Genomic DNA, 25,233 nt, shown 5'->3' with positions numbered 1-25,233 from the left:
GAGATCATACTATCTATAATGTATAACTTGTAGGAGATCATACTCTTTATGTCTAACTTGTTGGAGATCATACTATCTATGTCTAACTTGTAGGAGATCATACTCTCTATGTCTAACTTGTAGGAGATCATACTCTCTATGTCTAACTTGTAGGAGATCATACTATCTATGTCTAACTTGTTGGAGATCATACTATCTACATGAATGTCTAACTTGTAGGAGATCATACTATCTATGTCTAACTTGTAAGAGATCATACTCTGTATGTCTAACTTGTAGGAAATCATACTATCTATGTCTAACTTGTAGGAGATCATACTATCTATGTCTAACTTGCAGGAGCTCATACTATCTATGTCTAACTTGTAGGAGGTCATACTATCTCTGTCTAACTTGCAGGAGATCATACTATCTATGTCTAACTTGTAGGAGATCATACTATCTATGTCTTACTTGTAGGAAATCATACTATCTATATCTAACTTGTAGGAGATCATACTATCTATGTCAAACTTGTAGGAGATCATACTACTATCTATGTCAAACTTTTAGGAGATCATACTATTTATGTCTAACTTGTAGGAGATCATACTCTTAATGTCTAACTTGTAGGAGATCATACTATCTATGTCTAACTTGTAGGAGATCATACTATCTATGTCTAACTTGTAAGAGATCATACTATCTATGTCTAACTTGTAGGAGGTCATACTATCTCTGTCTAACTTGTTGGAGATCATGCTATCTATGTCTAACTTGTAGGAGGTCATACTATCTATGTCTTACTTGTAGGAGATCATACTATCTATGTCTAACTTGTTGAAGATCATACTATCTACATGAATGTCTAACTTGTAGGAGATCATACTATCTACATGAATGTCTAACTTGTAGGAGATCATACTATCTATGTCTAACTTGTAGGAGATCATACTATCTATGTCTAACTTGTTGAAGATCATACTATCTATGTCTAACTTGTAGGAGATCATACTATCTACATGAATGTCTAACTTGTAGGAGATCATACTATCTACATGAATGTCTAACTTGTAGGAGATCATACTATCTATGTCTAACTTGTAGGAGATCATACTATCTATGTCTAACTTGTTGAAGATCATTCTATCTATGTCTAACTTGTAGGAGATCATACTATCTACATGAATGTCTAACTTGTAGGAGATCATACTATCTACATGAATGTCTAACTTGTAGGAGATCATTCTATCTATGTCTAACTTGTAGGAGATCATACTATCTATGTCTAACTTGTTGAAGATCATACTATCTATGTCTAACTTGTAGGAGATCATACTATCTACATGAATGTCTAACTTGTAGGAGATCATACTATCTATGTCTAACTTGTTGAAGATCATACTATCTATGTCTAACTTGTAGGAGATCATACTATCTACATGAATGTCTAACTTGTAGGAGATCATACTATCTACATGAATGTCTAACTTGTAGGAGATCATACTATCTACATGAATGTCTAACTTGTAGGAGATCATACTATCTATGTCTAACTTGTAGGAGATCATACTATCTATGTCTAACTTGTTGAAGATCATACTATCTATGTCTAACTTGTAGGAGATCATACTATCTACATGAATGTCTAACTTGTAGGAGATCATACTATCTACATGAATGTCTAACTTGTAGGAGATCATACTATCTATGTCTAACTTGTAGGAGATCATACTATCTACATGAATGTCTAACTTGTAGGAGATCATACTATCTACATGAATGTCTAACTTGTAGGAGATCATACTATCTACATGAATGTCTAACTTGTAGAAGATCATGCTATCTACATGAATGTCTAACTTGTAGGAGATCATACTATCTATGTCTAACTTGTAGGAGATCATACTATCTATGTCTAACTTGTAGGAGATCAAACTATCTATGTCTAACTTGTAGGAGATCATACTATCTACATGAATGTCTAACTTGTAGGAGATCATACTATCTACATGAATGTCTAACTTGTAGGAGATCATACTATCTATGTCTAACTTGTAGGAGATCATACTATCTATGTCTAACTTGTAGGAGATCATACTATCTATGTCTAACTTGTAAGAGATCATACTATCTATGTCTAACTTGTAGGAGATCATACTATCTACATGAATGTCTAACTTGTAGGAGATCATACTATCTACATGAATGTCTAACTTGTTGAAGATCATACTATCTATGTCTAACTTGTAGGAGATCATATTATCTATGTCTAACTTGTAGGAGATCATACTATCTATGTCTAACTTGTAGGAGATCATACTATCTATGTCTAACTTGTAAGAGATCATACTATCTATGTCTAACTTGTAGGAGATCATACTATCTACATGAATGTCTAACTTGTAGGAGATCATACTATCTACATGAATGTCTAACTTGTAGGAGATCATACTATCTACATAAATGTCTAACTTGTTGAAGATCATACTATCTATGTCTAACTTGTAGGAGATCATACTATCTATGTCTAACTTGTAAGAGATCATACTATCTATGTCTAACTTGTAGGAGATCATACTATCTATGTCTAACTTGTAAGAGATCATACTATCTATGTCTAACTTGTAGGAGATCATACTATCTATGTCTAACTTGTAAGAGATCATACTATCTATGTCTAACTTGTTGGAGATCATACTATCTATGTCAAACTTGTAAGAGATCATACTATCTATGTCTAACTTGTAAGAGATCATACTATCTATGTCTAACTTGTAGGAAATCATACTATCTATGTCTAACTTGTAAGAGATCATACTATCTATGTCTAACTTGTAGGAGATCATACTATCTATGTCTAACTTGTAAGAGATCATACTATCTATGTCTAACTTGTTGGAGATCATACTATCTATGTCTAACTTGTAAGAGATCATACTATCTATGTCTAACTTGTAGGAGATCATACTATCTATGTCTAACTTGTAAGAGATCATACTATCTATGTCTAACTTGTAGGAGATCATACTATCTATGTCTAACTTGTTGAAGATCATACTATCTATGTCTAACTTGTAAGAGATCATACTATCTATGTCTAGCTTGTTGGAGATCATACTATCTATGTCTAACTTGTAAGAGATCATACTATCTATGTCTAACTTGTAAGAGATCATACTATCTATGTCTAACTTGTAGGAGATCATACTATCTATGTCTTACTTGTAGGAGATCATACTATCTATGTCTAACTTGTAGGAGATCATACTATCTATGTCTAACTTGTAGGAGATCATACTATCTATGTCTAACTTGTAGGAGATCATACTATCTATGTCTAACTTGTAGGAGATCATACTATCTACATGAATGTCTAACTTGTAGGAGATCATACTATCTATGTCTAACTTGTAGGAGGTCATACTATCTATGTCTAACTTGTAGGAGATCATACTATCTATGTCTAACTTGTTGAAGATCATACTATCTACATGCATGTCTAACTTGTAGGAGATCATACTATCTATGTCTAACTTGTAGGAGGTCATACTATCTATGTCTAACTTGTAGGAGATCATACTATCTATGTCTAACTTGTTGAAGATCATACTATCTACATGAATGTCTAACTTGTAGGAGATCATACTATCTATGTCTAACTTGTAGGAGGTCATACTATCTATGTCTAACTTGTAGGAGATCATACTATCTATGTCTAACTTGTAGGAGGTCATACTATCTATGTCTAACTTGTAGGAGATCATACTATCTATGTCTAACTTGTAGGAGATCATACTATCTATGTCTAACTTGTAGGAGATCATACTATCTATGTCTAACTTGTAAGAGATCATACTATCTATGTCTAACTTGTAGGAGATCATACTATCTATGTCTAACTTGTAGGAGATCATACTATCTATGTCTAACTTGTAGGAGATCATACTATCTATGTCTAACTTGTTGAAGATCATACTATCTATGTCTAACTTGTAAGAGATCATACTATCTATGTCTAACTTGTTGGAGATCATACTATCTATGTCTGACTTGTAAGAGATCATACTATCTATGTCTAACTTGTAGGAGATCATACTATCTATGTCTAACTTGTAAAAGATCATACTATCTATGTCTAACTTGTAGATCATACTATCTATGTCTAACTTGTAAGAGATCATACTATCTATGTCTAACTTGTAGGAGATCATACTATCTATGTCTAACTTGTAGGAGATCATACTATCTATGTCTAACTTGTAGGAGATCATACTATCTACATGAATGTCTAACTTGTAGGAGATCATACTATCTATGTCTAACTTGTAGGAGATCATACTATCTATGTCTAACTTGTAGGAGATCATACTATCTATGTCTAACTTGTTGAAGATCATACTATCTACATGCATGTCTAACTTGTAGGAGATCATACTATCTATGTCTAACTTGTAGGAGGTCATACTATCTATGTCTAACTTGTAGGAGATCATACTATCTATGTCTAACTTGTTGAAGATCATACTATCTACATGAATGTCTAACTTGTAGGAGATCATACTATCTATGTCTAACTTGTAGGAGGTCATACTATCTATGTCTAACTTGTAGGAGATCATACTATCTATGTCTAACTTGTAGGAGGTCATACTATCTATGTCTTACTTGTAGGAGATCATACTATCTATGTCTAACTTGTAGGAGATCATACTATCTATGTCTAACTTGTAGGAGATCATACTATCTATGTCTAACTTGTAAGAGATCATACTATCTATGTCTAACTTGTAGGAGATCATACTATCTATTTCTAACTTGTAGGAGATCATACTATCTATGTCTAACTTGTAGGAGATCATACTATCTATGTCTAACTTGTTGAAGATCATACTATCTCTGTCTAACTTGTAGGAGATCATACTATCTATGTCTAACTTGTAGGAGATCATACTATCTATGTCTAACTTGTTGAAGATCATACTATCTATGTCTAACTTGTAGGAGATCATACTATCTATGTCTAACTTGCAGGAGCACATACTATCTATGTCTAACTTGTAGGAGGTCATACTATCTCTGTCTAACTTGCAGGAGATCATACTATCTATGTCTAACTTGTAGGAGATCATACTATCTATGTCTTACTTGTAGGAAATCATACTATCTATATCTAACTTGTAGGAGATCATACTATCTATGTCAAACTTGTAGGAGATCATACTACTATCTATGTCAAACTTTTAGGAGATCATACTATTTATGTCTAACTTGTAGGAGATCATACTCTTAATGTCTAACTTGTAGGAGATCATACTATCTATGTCTAACTTGTAGGAGATCATACTATCTATGTCTAACTTGTAAGAGATCATACTATCTATGTCTAACTTGTAGGAGGTCATACTATCTCTGTCTAACTTGTTGGAGATCATACTATCTATGTCTAACTTGTAGGAGGTCATACTATCTATGTCTAACTTGTAGGAGATCATACTATCTATGTCTAACTTGTTGAAGATCATACTATCTACATGAATGTCTAACTTGTAGGAGATCATACTATCTACATGAATGTCTAACTTGTAGGAGATCATACTATCTATGTCTAACTTGTAGGAGATCATACTATCTATGTCTAACTTGTTGAAGATCATACTATCTATGTCTAACTTGTAGGAGATCATACTATCTACATGAATGTCTAACTTGTAGGAGATCATACTATCTATGTCTAACTTGTAGGAGATCATACTATCTATGTCTTACTTGTTGAAGATCATTCTATCTATGTCTAACTTGTAGGAGATCATACTATCTATGTCTAACTTGTAGGAGATCATACTATCTATGTCTAACTTGTAAGAGATCATACTATCTATGTCTAACTTGTAGGAGATCATACTATCTATGTCTAACTTGTAAGAGATCATACTATCTATGTCTAACTTGTTGGAGATCATACTATCTATGTCAAACTTGTAAGAGATCATACTATCTATGTCTAACTTGTAAGAGATCATACTATCTATGTCTAACTTGTAGGAAATCATACTATCTATGTCTAACTTGTAAGAGATCATACTATCTATGTCTAACTTGTAGGAGATCATACTATCTATGTCTAACTTGTAAGAGATCATACTATCTATGTCTAACTTGTTGGAGATCATACTATCTATGTCTAACTTGTAAGAGATCATACTATCTATGTCTAACTTATGGAGATCATACTATCTATGTCTAACTTGTAAGAGATCATACTATCTATGTCTAACTTGTAGGAGATCATACTATCTATGTCTAACTTGTTGAAGATCATACTATCTATGTCTAACTTGTAAGAGATCATACTATCTATGTCTAGCTTGTTGGAGATCATACTATCTATGTCTAACTTGTAAGAGATCATACTATCTATGTCTAACTTGTAAGAGATCATACTATCTATGTCTAACTTGTAGGAGATCATACTATCTATGTCTAACTTGTAGGAGATCATACTATCTATGTCTAACTTGTAGGAGATCATACTATCTATGTCTAACTTGTAGGAGATCATACTATCTATTTCTAACTTGTAGGAGATCATACTATCTACATGAATGTCTAACTTGTAGGAGATCATACTATCTATGTCTAACTTGTAGGAGGTCATACTATCTATGTCTAACTTGTAGGAGATCATACTATCTATGTCTAACTTGTTGAAGATCATACTATCTACATGCCATGTCTAACTTGTAGGAGATCATACTATCTATGTTCTAACTTGTAGGAGGTCATACTATCTATGTCTAACTTGTAGGAGATCATACTATCTATGTCTAACTTGTTGAAGATCATACTATCTACATGAATGTCTAACTTGTAGAGATCATACTATCTATGTCTAACTTGTAGGAGGTCATACTATCTATGTCTAACTTGTAGGAGATCATACTATCTATGTCTAACTTGTAGGAGGTCATACTGTCTATGTCTAACTTGTAGGAGATCATACTATCTATGTCTAACTTGTAGGAGATCATACTATCTATGTCTAACTTGTAGGAGATCATACTATCTATGTCTAACTTGTAAGAGATCATACTATCTATGTCTAACTTGTAGGAGATCATACTATCTATGTCTAACTTGTAGGAGATCATACTATCTATGTCTAACTTGTAGGAGATCATACTATCTATGTCTAACTTGTTGAAGATCATTACTATCTATGTCTAACTTGTAAGAGATCATACTATCTATGTCTAACTTGTTGGAGATAATACATCTATGTCTGACTTGTAAGAGATCATACTATCTATGTCTAACTTGTAGGAGATCATACTATCTATGTCTAAACTTGTAAAAGATCATACTATCTATGTCTAACTTGTAGAGTCATACTATCTATGTCTAACTTGTAAGAGATCATACTATCTATGTCTAACTTGTAGGAGGATCATACTATCTATGTCTACTTGTAGGAGATCATACTATCTATGTCTAACTTGTAGGAGATCATACTATCTACATGAATGTCTAACTTGTAGGAGATCATACTATCTATGTCTAACTTGTAAGGAGATCATACTATCTATGTCTAAACTTGTAGGAGATCATACTATCTATGTCTAACTTGTTGAAGATCATACTATCTATGTCTAACTGTAGGAGGATCATACTATCTATGTTCTAACTTGTAGGAGATCATACTATCTATGTCTAACTTGTAGGAGATCATACTATCTATGTCTAACTTGTAGGAGATCATACTATCTATGTCTAACTTGTTGAAGATCATACTATCTATGTCTAACTTGTAGGAGATCATACTATCTATGTCTAACTTGCAGGAGCTCATACTATCTATGTCTAACTTGTAGGAGGTCATACTATCTCTGTCTAACTTGCAGGAGATCATACTATCTATGTCTAACATGTAGGAGATCATACTATCTATGTCTTACTTGTAGGAAATCATACTATCTATATCTAACTTGTAGGAGATCATACTATCTATGTCAAACTTGTAGGAGATCATACTACTATCTATGTCAAACTTTTAGGAGATCATACTATTTATGTCTAACTGTAGGAGATCATACTCTTAATGTCTAACTTGTAGGAGATCATACTATCTATGTCTAACTTGTAGGAGATCATACTATCTATGTCTAACTTGTAAGAGATCATACTATCTATGTCTAACTTGTAGGAGGTCATACTAGCTCTGTCTAACTTGTTGGAGATCATACTATCTATGTCTAACTTGTAGGAGGTCATACTATCTATGTCTAACTTGTAGGAGATCATACTATCTATGTCTAACTTGTTGAAGATCATACTATCTACATGAATGTCTAACTTGTAGGAGATCATACTATCTACATGAATGTCTAACTTGTAGGAGATCATACTATCTATGTCTAACTTGTAGGAGATCATACTATCTATGTCTAACTTGTTGAAGATCATACTATCTATGTCTAACTTGTAGGAGTTCATACTATCTACATGAATGTCTAACTTGTAGGAGATCATACTATCTATGTCTAACTTGTAGGAGATCATACTATCTATGTCTTACTTGTTGAAGATCATTCTATCTATGTCTAACTTGTAGGAGATCATACTATCTACATGAATGTCTAACTTATAGGAGATCATACTATCTACATGAATGTCTAACTTGTAGGAGATCATTCTATCTATGTCTAACTTGTAGGAGATCATACTATCTATGTCTAACTTGTTGAAGATCATACTATCTATGTCTAACTTGTAGGAGATCATACTATCTACATGAATGTCTAACTTGTAGGAGATCATACTATCTATGTCTAACTTGTTGAAGATCATACTATCTATGTCTAACTTGTAGGAGATCATACTATCTACATGAATGTCTAACTTGTAGGAGATCATACTATCTACATGAATGTCTAACTTGTAGGAGATCATACTATCTACATGAATGTCTAACTTGTAGGAGATCATACTATCTATGTCTAACTTGTAGGAGATCATACTATCTATGTCTAACTTGTTGAAGATCATACTATCTATGTCTAACTTGTAGGAGATCATACTATCTACATGAATGTCTAACTTGTAGGAGATCATACTATCTACATGAATGTCTAACTTGTAGGAGATCATACTATCTACATGAATGTCTAACTTGTAGGAGATCATACTATCTACATGAATGTCTAACTTGTAGAAGATCATACTATCTACATGAATGTCTAACTTGTAGGAGATCATACTATCTACATGAATGTCTAACTTGTAGGAGATCATACTATCTACATGAATGTCTAACTTGTAGAAGATCATACTATCTACATGAATGTCTAACTTGTAGGAGATCATACTTTCTATGTCTAACTTGTAGGAGATCATACTATCTATGTCTAACTTGTAGGAGATCATACTATCTATGTCTAACTTGTAGGAGATCATACTATCTACATGAATGTCTAACTTGTAGGAGATCATACTATCTACATGAATGTCTAACTTATAGGAGATCATACTATCTATGTCTAACTTGTAGGAGATCATACTATCTATGTCTAACTTGTAGGAGATCATACTATCTATGTCTAACTTGTAAGAGATCATACTATCTATGTCTAACTTGTAGGAGATCATACTATCTACATGAATGTCTAACTTGTAGGAGATCATACTATCTACATGAATGTCTAACTTGTAGGAGATCATACTATCTACATGAATGTCTAACTTGTTGAAGATCATACTATCTATGTCTAACTTGTAGGAGATCATATTATCTATGTCTAACTTGTAGGAGATCATACTATCTATGTCTAACTTGTAGGAGATCATACTATCTATGTCTAACTTGTAAGAGATCATACTATCTATGTCTAACTTGTAGGAGATCATACTATCTACATGAATGTCTAACTTGTAGGAGATCATACTATCTACATGAATGTCTAACTTGTAGGAGATCATACTATCTACATGAATGTCTAACTTGTTGAAGATCATACTATCTATGTCTAACTTGTAGGAGATCATACTATCTATGTCAAACTTGTAAGAGATCATACTATCTATGTCTAACTTGTAGGAGATCATACTATCTATGTCTAACTTGTAAGAGATCATACTATCTATGTCTAACTTGTAGGAAATCATACTATCTATGTCTAACTTGTAAGAGATCATACTATCTATGTCTAACTTGTTGGAGATCATACTATCTCTGTCTAACTTGTAAGAGATCATACTATCTATGTCTAACTTGTAGGAGATCATACTATCTATGTCTAACTTGTAAGAGATCATACTATCTATGTCTAACTTGTAGGAAATCATACTATCTATGTCTAACTTGTAAGAGATCATACTATCTATGTCTAACTTGTAGGAGATCATACTATCTATGTCTAACTTGTAAGAGATCATACTATCTATGTCTAACTTGTTGGAGATCATACTATCTATGTCTAACTTGTAAGAGATCATACTATCTATGTCTAACTTGTAGGAGATCATACTATCTATGTCTAACTTGTAAGAGATCATACTATCTATGTCTAACTTGTAGGAGATCATACTATCTATGTCTAACTTGTTGAAGATCATACTATCTATGTCTAACTTGTAAGAGATCATACTATCTATGTCTAGCTTGTTGGAGATAATACTATCTATGTCTAACTTGTAAGAGATCATACTATCTATGTCTAACTTGTAGGATATCATACTATCTATGTCTAACTTGTAAGAGATCATACTATCTATGTCTAACTTGTAGGAGATCATACTATCTATGTCTAACTTGTAGGAGATCATACTATCTATGTCTAACTTGTAGGAGATCATACTATCTATGTCTAACTTGTAGGAGATCATACTATCTATGTCTAACTTGTAGGAGATCATACTATCTATGTCTAACTTGTAGGAGATCATACTATCTATGTCTAACTTGTAGGAGATCATACTATCTATGTCTAACTTGTAGGAGATCATACTATCTATGTCTAACTTGTAGGAGATCATACTATCTACATGAATGTCTAACTTGTAGGAGATCATACTATCTATGTCTAACTTGTAGGAGGTCATACTATCTATGTATAACTTGTAGGAGATCATACTATCTATGTCTAACTTGTTGAAGATCATACTATCTACATGCATGTCTAACTTGTAGGAGATCATACTATCTATGTCTAACTTGTAGGAGGTCATACTATCTATGTCTAACTTGTAGGAGATCATACTATCTATGTCTAACTTGTTGAAGATCATACTATCTACATGAATGTCTAACTTGTAGGAGATCATACTATCTATGTCTAACTTGTAGGAGGTCATACTATCTATGTCTAACTTGTAGGAGATCATACTATCTATGTCTAACTTGTAGGAGGTCATACTATCTATGTCTAACTTGTAGGAGATCATACTATCTATGTCTAACTTGTAGGAGATCATACTATCTATGTCTAACTTGTAGGAGATCATACTATCTATGTCTAACTTGTAAGAGATCATACTATCTATGTCTAACTTGTAGGAGATCATACTATCTATGTCTAACTTGTAGGAGATCATACTATCTATGTCTAACTTGTAGGAGATCATACTATCTATGTCTAACTTGTTGAAGATCATACTATCTATGTCTAACTTGTAAGAGATCATACTATCTATGTCTAACTTGTTGGAGATCATACTATCTATGTCTAACTTGTAAGAGATCATACTATCTATGTCTAACTTGTAGGAGATCATACTATCTATGTCTAACTTGTAAGAGATCATACTATCTATGTCTAACTTGTAGGAGATCATACTATCTATGTCTAACTTGTAAGAGATCATACTATCTATGTCTAACTTGTAGGAGATCATACTATCTATGTCTAACTTGTAGGAGATCATACTATCTATGTCTAACTTGTAGGAGATCATACTATCTACATGAATGTCTAACTTGTAGGAGATCATACTATCTATGTCTAACTTGTAGGAGGTCATACTATCTATGTCTAACTTGTAGGAGATCATACTATCTATGTCTAACTTGTTGAAGATCATACTATCTACATGCATGTCTAACTTGTAGGAGATCATACTATCTATGTCTAACTTGTAGGAGGTCATACTATCTATGTCTAACTTGTAGGAGATCATACTATCTATGTCTAACTTGTTGAAGATCATACTATCTACATGAATGTCTAACTTGTAGGAGATCATACTATCTATGTCTAACTTGTAGGAGGTCATACTATCTATGTCTAACTTGTAGGAGATCATACTATCTATGTCTAACTTGTAGGAGGTCATACTATCTATGTCTTACTTGTAGGAGATCATACTATCTATGTCTAACTTGTAGGAGATCATACTATCTATGTCTAACTTGTAGGAGATCATACTATCTATGTCTAACTTGTAAGAGATCATACTATCTATGTCTAACTTGTAGGAGATCATACTATCTATGTCTAACTTGTAGGAGATCATACTATCTATGTCTAACTTGTAGGAGATCATACTATCTATGTCTAACTTGTTGAAGATCATACTATCTCTGTCTAACTTGTAGGAGATCATACTATCTATGTCTAACTTGTAGGAGATCATACTATCTATGTCTAACTTGTTGAAGATCATACTATCTATGTCTAACTTGTAGGAGATCATACTATCTATGTCTAACTTGTAGGAGATCATACTATCTATGTCTAACTTGTTGAAGATCATACTATCTCTGTCTAACTTGTAAAAGATCATACTATCTATGTCTAACTTGTAGGAGATCATACTATCTATGTCTAACTTGTTGAAGATCATACTATCTATGTCTAACTTGTTGAAGATCATACTATCTGTCTAACAGTTGTCGGCTAATCTTCCAATATTCTGATTTAGTTTCAGCTTAAGTTATGATTTTTTTTTAACTCTTCATATATGTTTGACGTTGCAGGAAAACTGCAATGCCTATGCAGAGGAAGATGATGTACCGCCGTCTGCACGCGGCGACTGCTCACAACTGGGAAGAGGAGAAAAACAAATATAAGGACATCCAGGATGATGGAACCATGACCTTCTTCTGGTGGGTTTATCAGAATGTTCATATTTCTAGGATAAGCAGTGTAGAAATAGCAAAGTTTGCATGTTATGCATTATAAGGTGAGGAAGGCCGGCTTTAATTCTAAGTATTTGAATGTTGGCTTGCAAAATTTCACGATCTAATGCTGTATTATAAAAATTTTAGTTTGATTTGCTAAATGCTGTTTGCCGCTAATATGATCGAGTATTCTGTTCTACATCCTTAATCTTTGTGTCTATTTTACTTCCTTTGATATGCTGGTTTACACCCTATTGATATTCTCATGTAATTCCCCATAGCTATCTGGGCAGTTTCAGCTGTGTTTAATAACTCTTTACCACTCAGATATTTTTAATGATCTACACTGTATATGTAGAAACCAAATGGCAAATTTCTTCAAATTATCTACTTTTAGACATTAAAAGTTAGCATAAGCATTAAAAACTATTCTTTACAATTTTTTAGCTCATCTATTTTTTGAAAAAAAATTATGAGCTATTGTCATCACCTTGGCGTCGGCGTTGGCGTCAGCGTCCGGTTAAGTTTTGCGTTTAGGTCCACTTTTCTCAGAAAGTATCAATGCTATTGCATTCAAACTTGGTACACTTACTTACTATCATGAGGGGACTGGGCAGGCAAAGTTAGATAACTCTGGCGTGCATTTTGACAGAATTATGTGCCCTTTTTATACTTAAAAAATTGAAAATTTTGGTTAAGTTTTGCGTTTAGTTCCACTTTTCTCAGTAAGTATCAATGCTATTGCATTCAAACTTGGTACACTTACTTACTATCATGAGGGGACTGGGCAGGCAAAGTTAGATAACTCTGGCATGCATTTTGACAGAATTATGTGCCCTTTTTATACTTAGAAAATTGACAATTTTGGTTAAGTTTTGTGTTTAGGTCCATTTTATTCCTTAAGCATCAAAGCTATTGCTTTCATACTTGCAACACTTACTAACTATCATAAGGGGACTGTGCAGGCAAAGTAATGTAACTCTGACTGGCATTTTGACAGAATTATGTGCCCTTTTTATACTTAGAAAATTGAAAATTTGATTAAGTTTTGTGTTTAGGTCCACTTTATTCCTACAGTATCAAAGCTATTGCTTTCATACTTGCAAGATTTATGAACTATCATAAGGGGACGGTTGCAGGCAAAGTTATGTAACTCTGACTGGCTTTTGGACGGAATTATGGGCCCTTTATACTTAGAAAATTGAAAATTTGGTTAAGATTTATGTTTTGGTCCACTTTACCCCTAAAGTATCATAGATATTGCTTTCATACTTGGAACACTCACAAACTATCATAAGGGTACAGTAAAAGGACAAGTTGCATAACTCTGGTTGTCATTGTTACGGAATTATGGCCCTTTTTTGACTTAGTAACTTTTAATATATGGTTAAATTTTGTGTTTCGATCCACTCGAAGTATCAAGGCTATTGCTTTCAAACTTCAAATACTTACATGCTATCATGAGGTTACTGTACCTGGCAACTTGAATTTTACTTTGACCTTTGAATGACCTTGACTCTCAAGGTCAAATTATTAAATTTTGCTAAAATTGCCATAACTTCTTTATTTATGATTAGATTTGATTGATACTTTGATGAAACTACTCTTACCTGACATACCACAATAGACTTCACCCAAACCATCCCCCGTGCCCCCCCCCCCCCTCCCCCCCTCCCCACCCCCTAATTTTTTTTTTTTTTAAGATCATCTCACAAATGTCCACCACACCCTCACACTTTTTTTTTGATTTTTTTTTTTTAAGATCATCTCACAAATTATCACCACACCCTCACACTTTACCCCCCCCCCCCATTTTTTTTTTAAACGGTTATGTTTGAAATACCCCCCCCCACCCCCCCCCCCCCCCCCCCCCCCCCCCCCCGATTTTTTTTTTTTTTTTTTTTCGCTTTTTTGGAAGATAATGTAATAAATGTCCACAACCCCACACTATACACCCCTCTTCACTCCACTCCTCCCTCCTTTGTGATTGAAAATGAGAGTCCCTTCACCTTTAAAAAGAGAATAGATGAGCGGTCTGCACCCGCAAGGCGGTGCTCTTGTTTTTATTTACTTTAATGCTTACACATCAGGACCCTGTGGTTCAAAAATTGTATCATTAGGTGAAGCTAAACATTTAACAATTGTTAATATTCTAACTAGCATAAATTCAATTATCATTCGTTAATCACTATCCTGAATAATCTTACAGTGTATGAACTACCCGGGTAGTTCATCTCAATGTAGCCATCCTAGATGTACATAAAGATAGAGAAATGTGTCTCCAAACTTGAACCATGCTTAATTTTACCTGTGATTACAATTTTGTTTCCAGCAAATTAACATTATGTACCTTAGGAAATGTGTTGATTTCACTAATAAACACTATGCCTTTATTTTATCTTGACAATATTTCAGGCGTGCTCACACTCTGACTGTGTTGGTGATATTCAGCTTCATCTTGGTATATGTGGCACTCATCGAAGAACCATCAACAGATACAGACTATAATATGAAACGGTATGCATACCCGGTAATAAATAGAAATGTAAACAGATACAGCCTATAATATGAAACGGTATGCATTATCAATAGAAGCAATAACAGATACAGACTGTAATATAAAACAGTATGCATTATCAATAGATGCAGACCACAACATGAAAAGGTATATATCAATGGATAAAAACTATAATATGAAACGGTATGCATTATCAATAGATACAGACTGTAATATGAAACAATATGCATTATCAATAGATACAGACTAATATGAAACAGTATGCATCAATAGATACAGACTATAATATGAAACAGTATGCATAATCAGTAGAACAGTCAACAGATACAGACTGTAATATGCAACGGTATGCATTATCAATAGATACAGATTACCGGTATAATATGAAACTGTATATATTATCAATAGATATAGAATATAATATGAAACGGTGTATATTATCAATAGATACAGACTATAATTTGAATTATTATGCATTATTAATAGATACAGACTATAATATGAAACGGTATTTATTATCAATAGATACGGACTATAATATGAAACAGTTGTGGTATGCATTATCAATAGATACAGACTAATATGAAACGGTATGCATTATCAATACATTTTGACAATGATACAAACTCACACACATCTTTGGATTATGAACATCAGATTGAAAGGTACTGATATCAGGGTTTTTCTCCACTTTTTGGGAAGATAGCCCATGGCTTTGGAATTGGGAATTTTATCGGCATTTTCATGAAATTGAGAAAATAAATTCACTAGTAGGGCTGTATTGATTCATTCGAATATTCGAATTACTCGAATACGGCTGTGGATGAATCGTATTCGTTATTCTTTACCCCCCGAACCGAATATTTGACGAATACAAATAATGTGGTTTCGGAATTGAAAGTTTAATCATCTTATCTTACCTTACAAATGAAGATTAATTCTCTTATTCGGCGTTTTTCATCATATTTACCCCACCCACTATCTTACACAGTGAGATTATCAACAAAAATGGCGGGCACCGGTTGAATATTTACGACATTGAATTGAAAAATATTTCTATGGTTGTTTAATGATTATTTAGGTAAATACGAGTGATTTGATGCTCAAACATACACACAAAGGATTAGCAGATGGAATTTCTTTTTTGTTTATCTTTACGACAATGATTGTGCAACTTATCGACAAACATGGAGCCTAGCAAAGGGAATGCTATTGATAATGTTGACACTACTAGTCATGTTTTCAAAACTGTGTTCAAAGTTTAAGTAGTTCTAGTCAGTGTTTTGTTATTTCAAAGTGTTATATTTCATATTTTCAGTATGCAATGATACTAAATTAATCAAATTGACAAATACTCATAGTTTCATGCTATATAATGTCATGTCAAGTTGTCAGTATTATTGTTGTTTATTGAAATTCATATTCCCGAATAAATATTCGTATTCGCCACCCTGTATTGGTGATACGTATCGTATTCGTCACCTAGAGTATTCGTTACAGCCCTATTCACTAACCTTTTTTTTCACACGAAAAGTCCACTGATTAGGGAATTACTAAATTTGATATGACTCTTTATAATCATTCAGATTAAAAGAACACAATCATATAATACTTTGTTAGATGCAATTGAATTAAAATTGAGATAACATACGCATTAGACACTACTTTCTAAAAACAAATGTTGTTTTTTTTTGAAAATTGGGAATTTTTTGCCACATTTTGGGAAAAAAATATACTTTTTGGGATTGGGAACATAGCCGAAGATCGGCTATAAAATCGGGCCAAATAAAACCCTGGATATGAAATGGGTATGCATGATCAATAATTGATTTCAAATATTATTTTACAATGTATCCTTAACCCATTTATGCCTAGCGTCTAGAAAAAAGGACTTGGCAAACAGCGTAGACCCAGATGAGACGCCGCATGATGCAGCGTCTCATCAGGGTCTGCACTGTTTGCTTAAAGGAATTTCTGGTAGAAATATTCTAAATTTAGAAATAAATATACTAGACATCCCTAATTTTGGAAATAAATTGATCCAATTTAGAAGGATGGGAGAGTCCACTAGGCATAAATGGGTGAATGAAGGGATTCTGAGTAAGCTGGTTTACCAGCATTATGTGTGCATACATATGCCAGAAACTGGCAGCTGTCTTCTTGAAGCAGAGGTGGTGGGAGAAGGGGCTGTAAATACGGATTTCATGACCAATCCCTACACAAGTTATGTTGCCTGGCCTTGGATCAAACCTGCAACCTCACATCTCTAGTCTAGCCCTCTACCAACTGAGCTTCAGACAGCAGCTCATTATCAAAAGACTATAATGCAAGATTTTGGAGTTATGGAGAAATAAAATGTTTTGTCCTTAAGTGTTAATGTTAAATTAAATGTTTAATTAATTATTGGTTAAAGCTTTAAGCTATCATCAGTTTCAAGGTTGACTTAACACAAGTAAACGTAATTATCCCTCATAATTGGGCAAGCTAGGAATTATTTGTTTGATGAAAATGATTAAATTTTTCTATAAGGTCAAATGCTATTAGTTTTTTTTATTTTCAGTAGGCAGAATATGTTAATTTGTGCATGAACACTATTACTGTCTGCACCTTTCAGAGGAGTGACTGCCATGGGCCTATGTTTCCTGCTGTTTGGTGTCACCCAGACCCCCGATGGCCCTTTTAGGAGGCCCCATCCTGGTAAAACGCAAGCTGATTGGGAATTCTAAATTTTGATTTTCTTTAGATATTGACATTGCACAGGCTGGGCAAACTTGTTTGATAGATGTATCTGGTAAAAAATAAGATAAAACTTGTTTTAGTGTTTTGTATTATTGATAGCCAGTACTTTTATAACTTTGGAAGCCAAAATACTGAATCAAAATATTTCTGTTTTTGACCCTGTAATATGTTCTTCAGTCTAACTATTTATTTTCCAAAACTGTTTTTCATGAAATATTTAATTGATGATAATCTTTATTACCAGATGTAATAAACCATTCATGAAAATATTTCATCGAATGTTCTTGGTGACCCTAAACATATTCTTTTTAATTGTTTTGAGTCAGTCCATTTAGCAGTTCTTTAAGGAATTATACTATGTGACAACTTATTCCCTTTGCTCATGGGCTGATGAATGTCACATTATCACACTTATAATGACCACAAATGGCACATTATCACACTTATAATGACCACAATTGGCACATTATCACACTTATAATGACCACAAATGGCACATTATCACACTTATAATGACCACAAATGGCATAGTATCACACTTATAATGACCACATTTGGCACATTATCACACTTATAATGACCAGAAATGGCACATTATCACACTTATAATGACCACAAAGGGCACATTATCACACTTATAATGACCACAAATGGGCTGATAAAAATGGGCTGATGAATGTCACATTATCACACTTATAATGACCACAAATGACACATTATCACACTTATAATGACCACAAATGGCACATTATCACAATTATAATGACACAAATGGCACATTATCACACTTATAATGACCACAAATGTCAAATTATCACACTTATAATGACCACAAATGGCACATTATCACACTTATAATGACCACAAATGTCACATTATCACATTTATAATGACCACAAATTGCACATTATCACACTTATAATGACCACAAATGGGCTGATGAATGGCACATTATCACACTTATAATGACCACAAATGGGCTGATGAATGTCACATTATCACACTTATAATGACCACAAATGTCACATTATCACACTTATAATGACCACAAATGGCACATTATCACACTTATAATGACCACAAATGGCACATTATCACACTTATAATTACCACAAATGTCACATTATCACACTTATAATGACCACAAATGGGCTGATGAATGGCACATTATCACACTTATAATGACCACAAATGGGCTGATGAATGTCACATTATCACACTTATAATGACCACAAATGTCACATTATCACACTTTTAATGACCACAAATGGCACATTATCACACTTATAATGACCACAAATGGCACATTATCACACTTATAATGACCACAAATGTCACATTATCACACTTTTAATGACCACAAATGTCACATTATCACACTTATAATGACCACAAATGGGCTGATGAATGGCATATTATCACACTTATAATGACCACATTTGGCACATTATCACACTTATAATGACCACAAATGTCACATTATCACACTTATAATGACCACAAATGTAACATTATCACACTTTTAATGACCACAAATGTCACATTATCACACTTATAATGACCACAAATGACACATTATCACACTTATAATGACCTCAAATGGGCTGAATAATGTCACATTATCACACTTATAATGACCACAAATGTCACATTATCACACTTATAATGACCACAAATGTCACATTATCACACTTATAATGACCACAAATGGCACATTATCACACTTATAATGACCACAAATGGCACATTATCACACTTATAATGACCACAAATGGCACATTATCACACTTATAATGACCACAAATGGGCTGATGAATGGCACATTATCACACTTATAATGACCACACATGTCACATTATCACACTTATAATGACCACACATGTCACATTATCACACTTTTAATGACCACAAATGTCACATTATCACACTTATAATGACCACAAATGGCACATTATCACACCTATAATGACCACAAATGGCACATTATCACACTTTTAATGACCACAAATGTCACATTATCACACTTATAATGACCACAAATGTCACATTATCACACTTATAATGACCAGAAATGGCACATTATCACACTTATAATGACCACAAATGGGCTGATGAATGTCACATTATCGCACTTATAATGACCATTAATGGTACATTATCACACTTATAATGACTAGAAATGGCACATTATCACACTTATAATGACCACAAATGGCACATTGTCACACTTATAATGACCACAAATGGCACATTATCACACTTTTAATGACCACAAATGGCTGTTGGTTTTGTTAGATGATTTTTGCATGTCTTATTTTTTCTGATATGCACTATAGTTTTGTGCTTCAATTTTTATCATCTGATTAATAAATTTCTATTGGCAAACTGTTATTTTCAAGAAAAAGTTATTGTTATTTGAACAGTTATTTAGCAACTGCATAATTGTTGCATTGTGTAACTTTTTACGTAATATTGTTGCTTTTATTGCAAGTTTGGCAATCATTCTTTGATAAAAATTGTTTTTAAATTTAATGGCACTTTTTATAAATGGTTCTATATATATGTACTAGTACGCTATGTTTGTACACACATCCCAAATTTGTTTCTATAAACTTACTGTTTACTTTGTTTCCTATTTTTCAGCATTTTGGAGACTTATTTTATGTCTAAGCATTCTGTATGAGCTATCCTTGGTCTACCTTCTCTTCCAAGTAAGCACAATAGTTTATAATTTTAAATAAATAGGACTTTTGTTATTCTTCAAAACTGATTCAGCTAATGTGTAAAGCATTTGACAATCGTTATGCACATGTTCACTCAAATCTGGTTAGGACTTTCACATTTAGTGAAATTTCTGTTTGCAACAAAAATTATTAATAATTATTAAACAAATAATCAGTGTTTTTTACATGTTTATATGGTACAACTTTTTTAGGTATATCAGGTAAATAAACCTCTGATGGTTTGTAGAAAAAAAAAATTGAACTGGTCAAAAAGCCGCCAGTGGAAAAAATAGCCTGCATGTGTTGATTAGTATTTACATATTTAATGATAGCACTTGCATGTCATTAAAATACAACTATTTAACCTTTTAGTAAGAAATATTTTTTTTTGTAGGATATAGTTGTAGCATTTTGGTGCAATAAGACATTTTATCCTGTCGCATGCTTTTAGTTTAAATCAGCCTGATAACCAGGGAACCTAATAACCCAAAAGTTATTAGGCTAGTTGACCATGCGACCGCGAATATCCGTCAGTCGCTCTGTTTTACTGTGAAATGACATCATTTTTTTTACAAAATGACATCATTATTCCAGCGAAACTCTCCAGTTAAACTCTTTTACAGTGTAAATAAACGAAAAAAAGCATAAAATAAAAAGAAATAATTGTGACATGATAAATAGAATAATAGGTTGGTGAAGTGGATGGAGAATGGTTATCTGGCTCGTTGGAGGATCGTATGGGGTTCGCCTTCGGCTCACCTGATAAATTCCTCCAACTTGCCAGATAAACATTCTCCATCCACGTCACCAACCTATTATTCTCTTTTTATCCTGTCTAGAACGGGAGCCAATGTTTATATGAGCCCTGCTCTGGGAAAATGGGTAATATGTATGTGCATAAAGTGTCCTCCCAGACTTGCTGCCTAAATTGGATTTAAGTGTTGAAGAAACTTCCTTAAGCCAAAAAATCCATACAACTGGAAAGAGTCACATCTGATGAGCCTGTGTGGACTGCACAGGCAAATCTGCAAATCTCATATCCCAGGGATGAAAAAAATATGAACAGTCCCCTATCCCAGGGATGAATAAATATAAACAGTCCCCTATCCCAGGGATGAATAAATATGAACAGTTCCCTAACCCATGGATGAAAAAATATAAACAGTCCCCTAACCCATGGATGAATAAATATAAACAGTCCCCTATCCCAGGGTTGAATAAATATGAACAGTTCCCTAACCCATGGATGAATAAATATAAACAGTTCCGTATCCCAGGGTTAAATAAATATAAACAGTCCCCTAACCCATGGATGAATAAATATGAACAGTCCCCTATCCCAGGGATGAATAAATATGAACAGTCCCCTATCCCAGGGATGAATAAATATGAACAGTCCCCTATCCAGGGATGAATTAATATAAACAGTCCCCTATCCCAGGGATAAATAAATATGAACAGTCCCCTATCCCAGGGATAAAAAAATATGAACAGTCCCCTATCCCAGGGATGAATAAATATGAACAGTCCCCTATCCCAGGGATGAATAAATATGAACAGTCCCCTATCCCAGGGATGAATAAATATGAACAGTCCTCTATCCCAGGGATGAATTAATATGAACAGTTCCCTAACCCATGGATGAATAAATATGAACAGTCCCCTATCACAGAGATGAATTAATATGAACAGTTCCCTAACCCATGGATGAATAAATATGAACAGTCCCCTATCCCAGGGATGAATAGATATGAACAGTCCTCTATCCCAGGGATGAATTAATATGAACAGTCCTCTATCCAAGGGATGAATGAATATGAACAGTTCCTTATCCCAGGGATGAATAAATATGAACAGTCCTATCACAGAGATGAATAAATATGAACAGTCCCCTATCCCATGGATGAATAAATATGAACACTCCTCTATCTCATGGATGAATTAATATGAACAGTCCTCTATCCAAGGGATGAATAAATATGAACAGTTCCTTATCCCAGGGATGAATAAATATGAACAGTCCCCTATCACAGAGATGAATAAATATGAACAGTCCCCTATCCCAAAGATTTATTACTATGAACCGTCCCCTATCCCAGGGATGAATAAATATAAACAGTCCCCTAATCCATGGATGAATAAATATAAACAGTCCCCTATCCCAGGGATGAATAAATATAAACAGTCCTCTATCCCAGGGATGAATAAATATAAACAGTCCCCTAACCCATGGATGAATAAATATGAACAGTCCCCTATCCCAGGGTTGAATAAATATAAACAGTCCCCTAACCCATGGATGAATAAATATGAACAGTCCCCTATCCCAGGGATGAATAAATATAAACAGTCCCTAGCCCATGGATGAATAAATATAAACAGTTCCGTATCCCAGGGATGAATAAATATAAACAGTTCCCTAACACATGGATGAATAAATATGAACAGTCCCCTATCCCAGGGTTGAATAAATATAAACAGTTCCGTATCCCAGGGATGAATAAATATAAAAAGTTCCCTGACACATGGATGAATAAATATAAACAGTCCCCTAACCCATGGATGAATAAATATAAACAGTTCCGTATCCCAGGGATGAATAAATATAAACAGTTCCCTAACACATGGATGAATAAATATGAACAGTCCCCTATCCCAGGGTTGAATAAATATAAACAGTCCCCTAACCCATGGATGAACAAGAGCACTTCATAGCTGATGCCACGTTCGGCTGCGAAAGCTTGTCAGAATTTTTTTTTAAGAGGTCAAAGTGACCTTGACCTTTGACTTAGTGACCCAAAATGGGTGTGGTGTGTAGAACTCATCAAGGTGCATCTACATATGAAGTTTCAATCAAAGTTGTAGGTGGAAGCACTTTGATTTTAGAGGCAATGTTAAGATTTTTGTTTAAGTTTTATATTAGAGGTAACAGTGACCTTTGACCTAGTGACCCAAAAATGGGTGTGGCGTGTAGAACTCATCAAGGTGCATCTACATATGAAGTTTCAAAGTTGTAGGTGGAAGCACTTTGATTTTAGAGAATATATTAAAGTTTGATATTAGAGGTCACAGTGACCGTGACCTTTGACCTAGTGACCCAAAAATGGGTGTTGCGTGTAGAACTCATCAAGGTGCATCTACGTATGAAGTTTCAAAGTTGTAGGTGGAAGCACTTTGACGACCAGCAGGCTATGACAATAGCTTGCTCGGGTTTTCTCCGAAAAACAGCATCGCTAATAAATGTAAACAGTTTTGTATCCCAAGGGATGAATACATATAAACTGTCCCCTGTTCGAGGGATGAATCAATATGAACACTACCCTATCCCAGGGATGAATAAATATGAACAGTCCTCTATCTCAGGAATAAATAAATATGAACAATCCCCTAACATAGGAATTAATAAACATGAACAGTCCCCTATCATAGGAATGAATAAATATGAACAGTCCTTTATCCCAGGGATGATATTTGCATTACCGCACCGAAAACAAATGTTTAATTTTAATGAAATGTTTTCCATGTAAAGACAATTAAATGAAATTGAATTTCAACACAGTGTTTGATTTAAGTATACATTTAACGATGTTTTCTATATTTTGGAAGTAGGCATTAACTAAAAGTAAAATTTAACATTACATTTGATTGAAGTTCATCTGTGTTCTGTGTACAGAGTAGGGACGATGCCCGTCTCTTGATTCGCCATTTGGACCCTAACCTCGGCAAGCCCCTCCCTGAGAAAAGTTATGGCGGGAACTGCCTGATTTACGACGCAGAAAACCCAAATGACCCTTGGCATAATTTCTGGGTAAATACTGTTATTGATTTTGTTTCAGGAATAAGATGGAATCTTGACTGGACCAGATGCGGCGAATACTCAATCTTAGATTACTATTTTGTTATCAATATTATTTTATGATAAGTTTACCCAAATGTTTTTATAATAAACCTTTTTCTATAGAGCTTTATTTAATATACTGATATTTCTGTAGCTTTTTTAAATATCCAACAAGTCAATATTTTTGAGATTCTTTAGGAAAAAAATGAAACTCAGACCTTGGAGAAATTAATCACCATTTTTGCTTTTGAACGGTGATTAAAATTATATTTAAAGGTTTTGTTTTGTGACACCTTTTTTTTAATTATAATTTTTGTCAATG

At 33.7% G+C, this 25,233-nt stretch overlaps 1 protein-coding gene across 3 annotated transcripts in view; it reads left to right on the top strand.

Annotated features, from left to right (window-relative positions):
* Positions 1 to 25,233, top strand: part of LOC127872315 (phosphatidylserine synthase 2-like) — a 52,200-nt gene that overhangs the window by 7,521 nt on the left and 19,446 nt on the right. The window contains exons 2-6 of one of the 3 annotated variants that reach the window (XM_052415647.1): positions 12,950 to 13,078; positions 15,509 to 15,610; positions 18,226 to 18,308; positions 20,994 to 21,061; positions 24,747 to 24,881. In XM_052415647.1, coding sequence (XP_052271607.1) covers positions 12,960 to 13,078; positions 15,509 to 15,610; positions 18,226 to 18,308; positions 20,994 to 21,061; positions 24,747 to 24,881 — 507 coding nt within the window. In that variant the 5' untranslated portion in view covers positions 12,950 to 12,959. Of the gene's footprint in view, positions 1 to 12,949; positions 13,079 to 15,508; positions 15,611 to 15,784; positions 15,795 to 16,101; positions 16,120 to 18,225; positions 18,309 to 20,993; positions 21,062 to 24,746; positions 24,882 to 25,233 lie in introns of those variants that run through there. The other 2 variants (XM_052415661.1, XM_052415654.1) reach the window with 2 other exon arrangements.

This window comes from Dreissena polymorpha, chromosome 1 (genome assembly GCF_020536995.1).
Source record: "Dreissena polymorpha isolate Duluth1 chromosome 1, UMN_Dpol_1.0, whole genome shotgun sequence".
NCBI lineage: Eukaryota > Metazoa > Mollusca > Bivalvia > Myida > Dreissenidae > Dreissena > Dreissena polymorpha.
The sequence above is the reverse complement of the archived record's forward strand: the minus strand, read 5'-3'. Positions and strand labels throughout refer to the sequence as shown.